This window comes from Hypomesus nipponensis, chromosome 11, assembly GCF_054491055.1.
Source record: "Hypomesus nipponensis isolate SF chromosome 11, ASM5449105v1, whole genome shotgun sequence".
Classification (NCBI taxonomy): domain Eukaryota; kingdom Metazoa; phylum Chordata; class Actinopteri; order Osmeriformes; family Osmeridae; genus Hypomesus; species Hypomesus nipponensis.
Genome location: NC_140371.1, coordinates 17424350 through 17437116, shown reverse-complemented (window position 1 = coordinate 17437116; position 12767 = coordinate 17424350). Strand labels below are relative to the sequence as shown.

The 12767-nt window shown below is 47.6% G+C and overlaps 2 protein-coding genes across 3 annotated transcripts in view; one reads left to right on the top strand and one right to left on the bottom strand.

Moving 5' to 3' along the window:
• Window positions 1-6127, bottom strand: part of sdccag8 (SHH signaling and ciliogenesis regulator sdccag8) — a 31750-nt gene extending 25623 nt beyond the window's left edge. For both annotated transcript variants that reach the window (XM_084708911.1, XM_084708910.1), the window contains exons 1-13: window positions 5891-6127; window positions 5525-5674; window positions 5263-5342; window positions 4801-4914; window positions 4479-4604; window positions 4292-4387; window positions 4045-4109; window positions 3695-3883; window positions 3419-3557; window positions 3177-3329; window positions 2529-2663; window positions 1992-2108; window positions 1487-1629 (exon numbers count right to left, since the gene is read on the bottom strand). In XM_084708911.1, coding sequence (XP_084565037.1) covers window positions 1487-1629; window positions 1992-2108; window positions 2529-2663; window positions 3177-3329; window positions 3419-3557; window positions 3695-3883; window positions 4045-4109; window positions 4292-4387; window positions 4479-4604; window positions 4801-4914; window positions 5263-5342; window positions 5525-5674; window positions 5891-5951 — 1568 coding nt within the window. In that variant the 5' untranslated portion in view covers window positions 5952-6127. The remainder of the gene's footprint in view (window positions 1-1486; window positions 1630-1991; window positions 2109-2528; window positions 2664-3176; window positions 3330-3418; window positions 3558-3694; window positions 3884-4044; window positions 4110-4291; window positions 4388-4478; window positions 4605-4800; window positions 4915-5262; window positions 5343-5524; window positions 5675-5890) is intronic.
• A 654-nt stretch (window positions 6128-6781) lies between these two features.
• On the top strand, window positions 6782-12257 carry perp (p53 apoptosis effector related to pmp22). Its single transcript, XM_084667273.1, has 3 exons — window positions 6782-7138; window positions 9072-9212; window positions 10500-12257. Exons 1-3 carry the CDS (start codon window positions 6934-6936, stop codon window positions 10709-10711), a joined length of 558 nt encoding a protein of 185 aa, XP_084523399.1. The 5' UTR covers window positions 6782-6933; the 3' UTR covers window positions 10712-12257.
• Window positions 12258-12767: the final 510 nt, after the last annotated feature.

The window sequence follows — 12767 nt, the reverse complement described above, 5'->3', positions numbered from 1 at the left end:
CGCTGTAAAGGAGAGGGGAGGAGAGAAGAGGGGGGAGAGAAGAGGGGGGAGAGAAGAGGGGGGAGAAAAGAGGGGAGGAGGGAAGAGGGGGGAGAGAAGAGGGGGGTAGAGAAGAGGGAAGGAGAGAAGAGGGGAGGAGAGAAGAGGGAAGGAGAGAAGAGGGGGAGAGAAGAGGGGGGGAGAGAAGAGGGGGAGAGAAGAGGGGGAGAGAAGAGGGGAGGAGAGAAGAGGGGGGAGGGAAGAGGGGGGAGAGAAGAGGGGAGGAGAGAAGAGGGGGGAGAGAAGAGGGGAGGAGAGAAGAGGGGGGAGAGAAGAGGGGGGAGAGAAGAGGAGGGGAGGGAAGAGGGGGGGAGAGAAGAGGGGAGGAGAGAAGAGGGGGGAGAGAAGAGGGGGGAGAGAAGAGGGGGGTAGAGAAGAGGGGGGGAGAGAAGAGGGGAGGAGAGAAGAGGGGAGGAGAGAAGAGGGGAGGAGAGAAGAGGGGAGGAGAGAAGAGGGGAGGAGGGAAGAGGGGGAGGGGGGAGAGGAGAGGGGAGGAGAAAAGAGGGGGAGGGAAGAGGGGGGAGAGAAGAGGGGGGAGAGAAAAGGGGAGGAGGGAAGAGGGGGGAGGGAAGAGGGGGGAGGGGGGAGGGGGGAGGAGGGAAGAGGGGGGGGAGGGAAGAGGGGGGGAGGGGGGAGGGGGAGAGGAGAGGGGGGAGGGAAGAGGGGGGAGAGAGAAGAGGGGGAGAGAGGGGGGAGAGAAAAGAAGGGGGGAGAGAAGAGTGGGGAGGAAAGAAGATGGGGAGATGAGAGGGGAGAAGTTGAGAGGGGAAGAGAGGGAAGGGGAAGACAAGAAAAGAAAGAAAGAAGAGGAGGAGAGGGCAAGGGAGACGAGAGGCCAGCTGAGATGAGAGGACGGGAGAGGAAAATGGCGACCGGAAGGCCGAGCCACCGTCCTGTCCTTTGTGAACAGAGCTGACATTCTGTCTGAGGCTGGGGCTGGGGCTGAGGCTGGAGGTCCTGGGGGGCCTCCGGCCTGGCACGGCCGAGCAGGGGGGAGGATTAGGGGGGAACCTACACAGGGTGTGCTGGTCGGCAGCCCAGAGGCTGGCACTCGCAGGGAGGGGGCAACAGTGGACGGGGTAGAGTGGCAGGGAGCTGGGCATGGGGAGAAAGGTGCTGCTGTGGCATGTCTAATAGGATTATGGGTGCTGGGCTGGGCTGGGTGGCGGGGCTGGGCTGGCCAGAGGGGGCCGGAGGGTCGTCGAATTCGGCCTGGCAGAGCGGAACGGGCCTGGGCATGTGGCAGGGAGGGGCTGTGGGTAGTGCTCTGGCATGTGTAACAGGATTAGTGGTACCTGGTGAGGTCCAGTTGGTCCAGGGCTGGGCACCGGGTTGGGTGCTGGGCAGTGGGGCTGGCACAGGCACTGGTGGGCACAGCGGAGGGGGCAGGGCTGGGAGGGTGGGGCGCGGGTGCTGCTGTGGCATGTCTAATAGGATTAGCTGTTACCTGGTGAGGTGCAGTTGGTGGCGGGCCTGTCCCAGCTGCTCCATCAGGCTCAGAACCTCGGCCTGGGATTGGCTGGCTTCCCTCTGGGCTGCCTCCAATCGCTGCCGGTAGCCAATCAGCTCCTGACCCAGGCGTTCTACTTCCTGTCCCGCCGAGAGAGGAGGAAGGAGGGAGAGGCTTATACAACGCTACATCTTGTGTCTCCTCTGTTACGGCCCAGTCGGAACTAAATAATTTTGATGCTACTAACATTACAGAATATATGTGTTGTGCGTTTAAATGAATCTTGAGGTAATTGTTGCTACAAATGATTAATTGTAATTGAAGGTTACAAATGAGCGGTTAAGCAATAGGAGTCCAGCAGTAACACGCAACCGTCTACTACAGAACAGCATGTCAGAACGTGTTCTGTACTGCATCTAAATACATGTCGTGCCGTCTGTCCCGTGTCCCGATGTCGTTTCCTGGTGTTCACCCTGTCTCCTGCTGCTGCGGACCTTCTCACCTGTCCAGCCAGCTCCACCTGTCTGGAGCTCTTGGAGGAGGTCTCTCTGAGCCCTCTCTCCGCCTCGTCTCTCCTCAGCTGGGCCTGACTCAGCTGGTACCTCAGCTCCCCGCACACCTGAGGAAGGTGAGGGAGGTCAGACACACACACACACACATGACCTGACATATGGGGCTGGAGTACAACCATGACTTTAAAGTCTGCACTCAAGAAAATCAAGGTGGACTTTCAGACTTTTCAGAGGTTTTATGTATTTTGATAAATGTATCACTGTCTCAATGACAATGGATTATAGATTATAAAATATAGTAAGTATGAGCAAAAAGAAATGATCGGGTCAGTTCTGAGTAAAATACTCGCCACACTTAACAAAACACAGACATTGACAAGGCGTTGGTGCCACCCAGTGGTTACATGGGTTTACTGCAGCCATAGAACAATTCCAGTAAAAAAGGGTGAAGGGGTGAAGTAGCACATTGCTTCCTGCTACTAGTCCAAGCACACATACGTGCTCCCTGAGGACACACACACACACACCTTGCTGCTGTCCTGCTCCTGAGCGGTGAGTTTGCGTAGAGCCTCGTCCAGCTGAGCGTTCAGCGAGGCTCCCTCTCTGCCCCCCTTATCCAGCTGACCCTGCAGCTCTGCCACGCGCTGGGAGAGACCCGCCACCTGCAGGACAGACGACGCCACACACGCAAGACGTTTGGGGTCGAACGGAATGTCCGGCTTGTGAAGTGCGGCAGGGTGAGGGGTGCTCAGTAGCCTGACGTTGTCATACTCATAATTCTAGTCGGAATATGAGTCTGAAAACTCTCCGTTGGGCTGTGACGACGGGGCGTGTTTCAACCAAACTCGTAAAACAAATGCCTCTTCGCTCAATTGGATAGACCTACAACCAATCAGAGCAACGTAATATGTTGTTTGTTGAAAACGAATTCAACCCAAAGGCTCTTTCGTGACGTTGTTGATTACGTTACTGTTGAACATCTGTCCATCATCGTATAAAGCCCGCCCTGGCAATTTCATTGGTCCGCCCAGATTCTGGTTTTATGTAGTTGTTCCCAATACGAGACCCTCCAGACCCAACTTCCTGACCAAATCTTTTTGTGGGCGGGGAGAAGTTGGGCTGGCAGCCAGGCTAGGTGCTCAGGGTTAGGGGTGCTCAGGGCTCCAGCTGCTTACCGTCTGGGCCAGCTCGTCCTTCTCCTTGCGGGCCTCGCTCCGAGCCTCTTCTCTGGCTTCGGAGAGCTTCTGCTGCTGGACGGCCGACTCCTTCTCCAGCCTCTCCCTCTGCCTGGACAGCTCCCTGCCCAACTGCTCACACTGCACAGCTGCCTACACACACACACACACACACACACACAGTCAATTGATGCTCCACACTCCGTAACTAAGAGCTGTATTAGTATGACGGTTGGAGTCACCCGTGTCTTCTCCAGGTTGGCCTCCTCCGCCATCTCCACGGCCTGTTTGACCTGCTGGTAGGACGACCACTCTCTCTGCTGGGCCTCGCTCTGGCTGACCCTCACAGAGCACAGCACAGCCATGAGCTCATCCCTCTCTCTGCCAGGTCAGAGCGCACACACACACACACACACAAGCACACACACGCACGCACACAGGGGTCTGTCAAATATGATGCCAAGTATACATGACATTGTCTTTCATTCAAATGCATCTGCGCGAAGAGAAATGTGTACTTGGTGAGCCTGTCTATGGCCTGGACGTGCATGTTGGAGTGGGTCTCTGCGAGCACAGCCTCGTGCTGGGCACACTTGAGACACAGGCCGCCCACGGTGGGCTGGGCGCCGCGCGCCGCCATGGCCTCTTTATGCCTCAGGCGACCTTTGACCTCTTCACCCTCCTTCCGACAGCTGGCCAGCTCTTTCCTGGTGGATCGGGGCATACAGACAGACTAGGCAGTCAGACGGGCGGGTAGCCATGCAGAGAGACGGTGTCAAAGACTTGAGACATGTGAGCACACCAGTTCTTGAGATATTCTTTGTGTCGCGTCTCTTGTGGCAGCAGAGCTGCGCAGCTGAAGCTTTACCTCAGTGACGTGACCTGGGCTTCCAGAGTGTCTGTCTGGGCTTGATAAAGCACCTTCAGCTGCTCCTGCAACACACACACACACACTGCACATGAGACAGCTTAAGGGACGGGCATGCCCACACCAGCTCAACAGCAACGGCTCAAAACGGCTGAGAGGTGCTACAGATCACAAGAATGACAGGAAGCTTGGAGGTGACACAAGAGGCGGAGAGGCCAGGGGAAGTAGCAGCAGATGTCCTCCGTACCAGCTCTCTCCTCCAGTGGTGGTCTTCAGAAGGCCCAGGGCTGTGAGTGCTGGGGGCTCCTGGTCTGAGGGGGGCCGGGGGGGGAGGTTCAGTCACCTGAGGCGGGTGGACAGGATCTTATCAGCCTCTTTACTGGAGGATGACTTGCTACTGACAGAACTTGCTCTGGGACAGCAGTATACTGTACCGTTGCATTGAGGAGAGTGTAGTCTTTCAGGGTCTCCTCCACCATCTTGGACTTGAGTTCTCCCTGAAGTTTCTCGTTGTCCACCACCACCACTCTGATCCTCTGCTTCATGCTCACTAGCTCCTCCTGTAGGTGAAGCAGAGGTGGTTCACTCACACCAAAAAACCCAGCTGCGGGTTCTGCATTTGATTTGAATAATTCATGGCGAAATGGTATGTCTTCATTGCTTGTTTTTCAATCATTGTTTATTGTGTAAACCATCAATACATTTGTGTGCTCCTTTATTGACAGTCAGTGCTAGGAGCAGCCAATCAGGACTAACCTTGCAGAACTTGACCTCTGCCTCCAGGTGCTGGATGTATTCTGATTGGTTGTGGATAATTGGGACGAGGTCCTGGACGCTAGGTAGGCTGGAGGCTGCTTCATCTTGAAGTCCCTAGATTGGACAAAACACAAAGACTCAGAGACAGGTCCCATCAGAAGAACTGGGGTGGAGATCTATTACTGATTATGTTCATAGTAGTAGGACTGCTAGTAATGCCTGTTATGGTCGTCAAGTATACTGCCAATTATTCGAAGTAACCAAATAAACTAAATTGTGTTTTGCAAAAACAAACCCTCTGCACCATACAACCTCTGTGAATGGTCATTCTACTGGTTTGACAAATCGCAAAACTGCTCACATTCTGTAAAGCATTGTTTTTCATCAGTAACTTAAATTAATAAAGAGTATACTGAACTTCCTGGATAGTATCTATGCATAGCCTACAGAGAGTCTCAGTACCTTGGAAGATCTTGTCTTGGAGGGAGTGAGAGGGGATGATGCTCGTTGCTGCTTCTGCAGGAGAGACCTCAGCTGATTGACTGAAAGACAAATATTGAAATTTTTGCATGTATACCATAGAGTGAGATCAACGGATCATCGATATCAACATTTAATTAAAATGAACTCTTCTTGAGTAGCCTAGAGCCAAAAGCATTCAGATATATGAGACTCATCAGAAGGTTCCTGCTTGTCACCTCCCAGAGTATTTGGTGTTACTTACCAGCTTCACTTTGCTGACGCTGGGTCCAGGATGATGCCTCTCCGCCCGGACTGCCAGGAGAGTGGCTGCCCCTTCCCTCCACAAGCTCTCCATCCGAACTCCGCTCCGCCAGGACTCCTCTGAGCTGCTGGATGCTGCGGTTTGCCCGCTCTATAACACAGAATTCAAACGTTGGTGACCATGACTTTTCATACTTGTAGCACTACTGACATTTCGTTACAAACTAAGTAAACAATCAGGTCATTATGTAAACAGAAATGTGAAATCCTGTCTAATTTCGCACTTGCTTGCACTAACCAACCAGGCATTGCGCTTCTGTAACTACCTTGATAGAGACAGAACAGAAGTAGCCACTACTGTAGTTACCTCTCAGTTTCTTCTGATAAGCCCCCAACTCTTCATCCTCATCAGAATCCAATGGTTTCATTTCGGGAATGATAAATTACTTAATTAATCAGCTAGCAAACGATTGTTCATAAGCAAACTATATTTATGTTGTCACGGTTGGCGTGAACAAATCTACCTAGCATAACTGAGGTTTGTTTGAGTCAACCGTTAAATGAACCACTTAACCACCACAGCTTGTCCACACACTTCCGTAAACTATCGCTAGCTGGGATTTGTAGTTCTATCTCAAATGCACGGACTGCAAACGTGCCACAAACCAATCATCGCGGTTTGTCACAAAAATATCCTCCAAGTGGAAAATATGATAAATTTAACAAACCTTTCGCGTAAAAGCGTAGTCTATAGTACACTATCCATTAAAGACTACCAATAATATCATGGTAGCAAGGTGCATAAGAAATATAACGTCTGTCTTTAAATACATAGATTATAACCCATTGTAAAAGCGTCTATGTCTAATTAGATCACTGAAATAGACCAATGTATTTCCTGATCTAAAGCCATCATATTAATCAAGTTGAAAGAAAACAAGTAGCCTACTGTTCGTCTAATAATTAAGCTATAGGCTAGTTGTAGCCACAGTAAGCCTACATCATAATAATATTATATTTTAAAATATATATTATGTAATAGCCTACATAATAAGCCTTGGAATGTGTATACATAGGACTTCATTCTCTATTAAAGATCAACCAGAACTAAAATGACAAAAAAGTAAAACGTCTTTAGTCTCAAGTGGCACTGAAGGAGTTACTGTAATTTGAAACAGTCATTGGGCTGGGCTACCCATCGGCCCCCGGCATTGGGCCAAGGCCAACCAGACATGCCCAGCCCTACAGGTTTATGAACAGGTTTTCTGTTTACTGTGACAACGATTACCTTCGCAGAGACGGGTGGGGCCTTCATTCGTAAAATAGGTGTAGGCTACTTCCCTCAAAACTCCAAGCTGCAAGTCCGAGCTTCAGTTTCGCACTGTGTGTCTGTCTGTTCTGATCGCGATCATGTTTCGTTGTGGAATAGCATATCCAAGATGCAGGTGGATCTTGCCTATTCTATTACTTTTCGCTATCATTTTTGATATTATTGCCATCGCTGCTTCCTCTGGATGGGTCGAGGACGAGGGTGCCAAGTTCCACTATGCCAGTATGTGGACCCAATGTCGAGGAAGGAATGACCAATGGGAATGCAAGACTCTTATGGACAATCGTAAGTATATCAACAAACCCAAAGATGTTTATTCAAATCCATTCTTTATCACGACAAATGCGAATCATGTCAAATAAGGGAAAATAGCGATGGCACTGGCAAGCAGGGTTCCTAGTTGATCAACAGGTCTGAACGCACGTCAAAGCCCGTAGGTTACATCCAGACATGTACACGTATGTCTATCATGATAAATAAAGTGTACGCGTTGAAATAAAACCAATCATATAGATAGTTTTGGCTTGTGGGAGAAAGGAAACATTTACAACGTAGTCCATGTTTGGCTGTAGTATGGGGGAAGGGAACCCACTGCTGTCGACAGCTGGGATGAACTTTGAACTGAATTTTGCACTATTATCTTCTCTGCCATGGTACTCAGACATTATTATACTCTGGGGAGCTGAATGGCTACGATCATTTACAACTTTTACAACTAAAAAGATGTAAAAACAGATTTACACAAACCTTTCCATAGTTTATAGTCTATATCCTATAGTTAACTTCATTGTTTTAAAATACTGAAGTGAACCAGCTGAATGAAGGGTCCATAACAAGATGGCTTACACAGTCTTTTTCTCAGGGCTATTTTTAGAGTTAATGAGTGTCTGTTTCCAACCGAGGAGGTCCACTTGCTGACCAGCTTAGACAGAGGGAGGGAGAAAGAGAGGGGAAAAAAAGATATGGGAAGGGGGGATTGAGTTCATTCGTCCTTGTCCTTCAGTGTAACATTTCACCTGGAATAGAAATCCCGTCGTTCACACACCAGTGGTAGCCTAGTTCCCCTCACTTGTTGAGAGGTTTCAATGGTGCAGTCGCTATCTCACATCACAAAGGGCCACATTGTTGTTGTCATCAGAAGGAGAAGGACACACACATTACTGTTCAGTCACCAGGTTAGGTGACTTCACATATTATACGATTATTATTATTATGATCGTGGGCCTATAACCATGAGAAAAGCAGACACTCTGACTGTAAGTCTGTCATGCACGCAGACACAAATACTACTGAATCTATCTAATACTAATATAAAGAATGGTGTTACTACAACATGTAGATCAGTGGTTCTCAACCCTGTCCTCAGGGACTCTTGCATGTTTTAGATGTTTCCCTGTTCCAACACACCTGATTCACGTAAAAGGGTCTTTAACTAGCTCTGTAAAAGCCAAGTAACAAACATGCATTTGAATCAGGTGTGTTGGAGCAGGGAAACATCTCAAACAAGCAGGACAGGGGGTCCTTGAGGACAGGGTTGAGAACCACTGGTGTAGATGATAATATGTGGTTTCTGAAGAATCTATGGCAGCTCCCAGGTGTCTGCTACCAGCTGATGAGTACAACTTGGCAGTTAAGACAGTGATGCAATAATGATGAGATCAAACTTTTCCTTTGTGACTCCTCTGCCTCGGAGCGTAGATGGCCCAACCCTAAAGCCACACCCTGGTGTGGTTGAGGCAGGGAAGAGGACGTAATCTGTAGACAGAGACACTTCCACTAGAAACAGTGGTGACACCCTATAATCTTCTTAGGTGAGGGATGGGTGTCAAATCGTGGGTACTGAAGTGTACTGCATAGACATGCAGGAAATGGCAGGGTGTGGAATCAAACACAACCCCCTGCATGAAGGCATAGCCGTAGTGATACATGCTCTCACCCAATGAGCCACCAGGGCACTCCCTCTGTCACGGAACTTACTACAGCAGAAGTAAGCGTTTTATAGTGAGGGAAATATAAATTATAATAAAAAAAGAAACATTTCAAAATCCTGCATCCAGATCATGTGGTCTACGTTTCTAGGGGTCCACTGCTGAACACGACACCATGCACTCTGCATGCAGAGTTCCTGGCATCACCCTATCACTGAAGTCTTATGATTTGCCCATCAGTTGATCTTGCGAAGGGGGCTTAACCAGAGTGTTGTGATGTTTGTTTACAGCATGGGCCCAGGCTGTGGCTGCTCTGATGATCATTGGGCTCATCATCCTCATCATAGCCTTCATCATCTCCTGCATCGCCCTCTGCTGCACCCTCAACATCGGCCTCCTGCCTATCATTGGAATCTTACTCTTCATTGTTGGTAAGACAAAGCAATCTTAATATGCAGATTTACAGAGAAAACGTTTTTTTGTTTTTGTTCAGACAAATCTACTCTCCTCAGCGTCAGTGGATTTGACATGAGAACAACCACTACTCTCGAGCCAGAAAGTCACCAAGCCTTAGTTTGTGTTTCAGCTACCATAGGGGAGACAGAGCAAAGGAAATAAATGGTTTAGGAAAGGGAGAAAGTGTTCTGTAGAGAGAGGCAGCATATAAAGGACTTGGAGCTATCAAAGGCAGCGAGAACTATGAGAAGAAGAGGTAAGATGTGGGAGGATTGAATCTTCCCAGATAAGAACTTGCATCAGTCTTTCTGCAAGGACACTTAGGGCAGGGCTGTGGTATGGCGTTGCCGTGGGAACTTGGAGAATGTGTGAACTCAGACTGAGTCATCATTCTTATTGTCAGATCCTAAAGGGACACTCCCACATGACTGAGCCAGGCCTCTCCCCTCAGAGACCACGCCCCTAAAACCTGGGCCCAGCTTTCAGATGAACTCAGCTCTGCTTGTCTAACTCAGTCCTGCTAGCCCTTAGGGAAAAGGGAGAGAGACGCTGCCGTCAGGTGTTCAACAGAAACGATGTGTGTGTGTAGGAGTGTGGATGTCTTCATGTTCAGTCATGAGTATGTCATAGTTGAGTCTACCTGTCTGTCACACAGTTGTAATGCTCTCTTCCTGCATCTGTGTGGATTCTGTAGTTATTAAGTATCGCTGTCTAGACTACAGATTGGTTCTCTCCCTTAAAAAATGAGAATGATAAGGCAGTCTACTTCAGTCGATCTTTTAATAGTAAACCAATGTCAGTCATGCCCTCGGTTTGGCCTAGCAGAACCACAGTACCACTACGTGAAGGCATTTTCCACACAACCCTGATAGAGTTGTCAGTCTCTCACACTACTGTGTCAAATTTCTCCCACCAGCTGCTCTTAATCAGACTCTCACCAGCTATCTTCTAAACCCTCTGTACAAAAAAGAGATTTTACAGCGTTAGTTATCAATTATAGCTATATACCGCTATAGCGATATATAGTTGGACCATATCCTGATCCATTGCTTTAGCCAGATGCACTACTATCACTTCAATTGGAGATCGTAGAACAAACAGTATCTTATTGAGGTTGAAGTCCAGTCCCTGAGAGAGGAATACGGTGACTCTGTGTGTGTGTGTGTGTGTCTGTCTGTGTGTGTCTGTCTGTGTGTGTGTGTGCGTGTGTCTGTCTGTGTGTGTGTGTGTGTCTCTGATGGTTTTCCTCTCCTCTCCCACAGTGGTTGTCCAGATCATCGCCCTCATCATCTATCCAGTCAAGTTCAACGACCTGATATTCGAAGGTCACTATGACTTTACCTGGGCCTACGGCTTTGCTTGGGGCGCCACCATCCTGACCATCGGCTGTGGCATTCTCTTCTGCTGCCTGCCGCGCTATGAGGACGAGCTCACAGGCATGGCCAAGACCAAGTACATCTATTCCTCTGCATAAAGAAGCCGCCAAGCCCCAACCCATGATGCTTCCTCTACCCACTAACCGTACCCCTTTTCCTCCCCTAACCCTGCCCATTTCTCTGCCCATAATATACCCCTTCCTCTGCCCCTAACCACACCCCTAGATCCATCCCCTTCTCCCCAGCAGTGTCCCACATGTCCCTAGGTGCTAATGTGGGGTCAGTGTTGTATTTCTTGTCTAAAATGGGTGATGGTAGTGTAGGATGGTAAAGGACTCTTCAGAGGCATTGTTTGACTTTGCTGTTGTCGTCTCCTAAGTGGATGTCCCCCTACACCCTCCCACACCCTCCGACACATTGATCCGACAGTTTCAAAGTCACATTCAAACCGTGACGCCGTGGGATGGGGTTGTCTCAAACGGATCTGTCTCCAGGTGTGATTTGGTCATCGCAAAAATCACCGAAGTGCACTTAACAACTAGGTAGTCACCCTGTAATGTCTGAAACATTTGTAATAATGATGGTTTCTCAATTACCGGTTAGCTTAAAGAAATGATGTCAACTAATTTCCCCCAGAGGGACCTAGTTCTAGATAAGACTGCTTTGTGCTCCAGTTACAGTCCCCAAGTGTTCCAGCCAGCTAAACCACTTGGTCACAGTTTGTAAGATAAGTTACAATGTTGGGGACACCTCTCTACTTCTACATTCTATTCGTGCTTGTTGAAAAGATTTATTCACTTTCATCCTGAAGCATCTTAAATTCTGCAGATTATTGCTTGGTTAGTATTAAGAAAACTGTCAGTTCTGAGGAAAGAGGGCCATAGGTAAATAAGAGGATGGTTATAGCCTGACTGTATGTATCGCAAGGAAAGACAATTAAACTGAAGTGGAAGATTGATTTAGAATGTATTTCAGTTTTGTTTTGGCCATTTTGTACATTTGTGTTTTGTTTTAGTATGTGTTTTGATCTTTACTAAATATGTGTTTCTTTTATGATAATGGGAAAGACTGTGGGTATGTGCTGCATTGTATACATTTTATATTTTATGAACACAAATGATAATACACAAATAGAATAAAATTGAAAAGTCCATTCCATGTGCTTACAATCAGTCTGGCTTCAAAACTGTCAATAGCTGACAGAAGACAACAATATCATGAAAATAATAAATCTATATATATAAAAAGGGTTAATTTTGCTAAACATATATTGGATGTTGTCTGTCAATAGTGGAGCCAGACTAAATGAGTGCTGTAAGGAAGTCAGTGTAAGGGAAGCAGGCGAGAGAGTCATGGTATTCAGTAGCACTGAATGTTGGCTTGCTGCTCTCTTACTGTCAGACTTCTGATGACTGACTGGGCACTGTGCTGTGCGATGGCAGAATGTCTAGAAGACCCGTGCCTTAATTTCTTGATAAAAACTTGTTGTTCATGTACTGAATGCTTTACTAGACATATGTCAGTTTGCAGGTCATTCAATATTCAGTGACTGGCGATGATCACTTGTTATTTCCTTTGGTCTCATAGGCAGTTTTCACCTGTATGTGTATTTTTAAGCAATAAAGAATTTCTTTCTAAACTAAATCATGTTTGAACTGAATGCTATTGGAGTGACATTGCAAAGTAAAGGTGAATATAGACACCCATAAGCTGTTCACTCAATGTAAATGTGTAAACTCTACTAGTTTATACTGCCAAATGAACTAATGCCATAGCATGCTGGACTAGTTTTGACAAATCAGCTATCTAATCTGCATCTAATCCTGAGCTCTTAATCTCTCCCTCAAACCCAGGATGGGAATTTGTGAACAATCTAGGCTATGATGTCTTTAAATTTGACTTCAGTAAAATGTCTCTTAACTCCTGGCTAAAAGATCTGTAAGCCTCTTCTCACAAACAAGGGAACTGGAGAATCTTAGAATAGAGCCCCCAAAAAGTTTCTAAGACTCTATACTAACAGGATAATGGGTGTATGTTTTGAATGAATTAAAACCTTTATTGCCCCGAGGGGAATTAACTTGAAAACAGAGATACATTCAACACTGCAGACAGGACAGTACAGTGGACATGACATCATTATTAAAAAGCACAGCG

Bases quoted from the DNA above. Each gene is read 5' to 3' on its own strand.
- perp (XM_084667273.1), top strand. From the start codon at position 6,934: ATGTTTCGTTGTGGAATAGCATATCCAAGATGCAGGTGGATCTTGCCT. The intron at 7,139-9,071 runs GTAAGTATATCA...GTTTGTTTACAG, and splicing joins CAAGACTCTTATGGACAATC to CATGGGCCCAGGCTGTGGCT. The intron at 9,213-10,499 runs GTAAGACAAAGC...CCTCTCCCACAG, and splicing joins AATCTTACTCTTCATTGTTG to TGGTTGTCCAGATCATCGCC.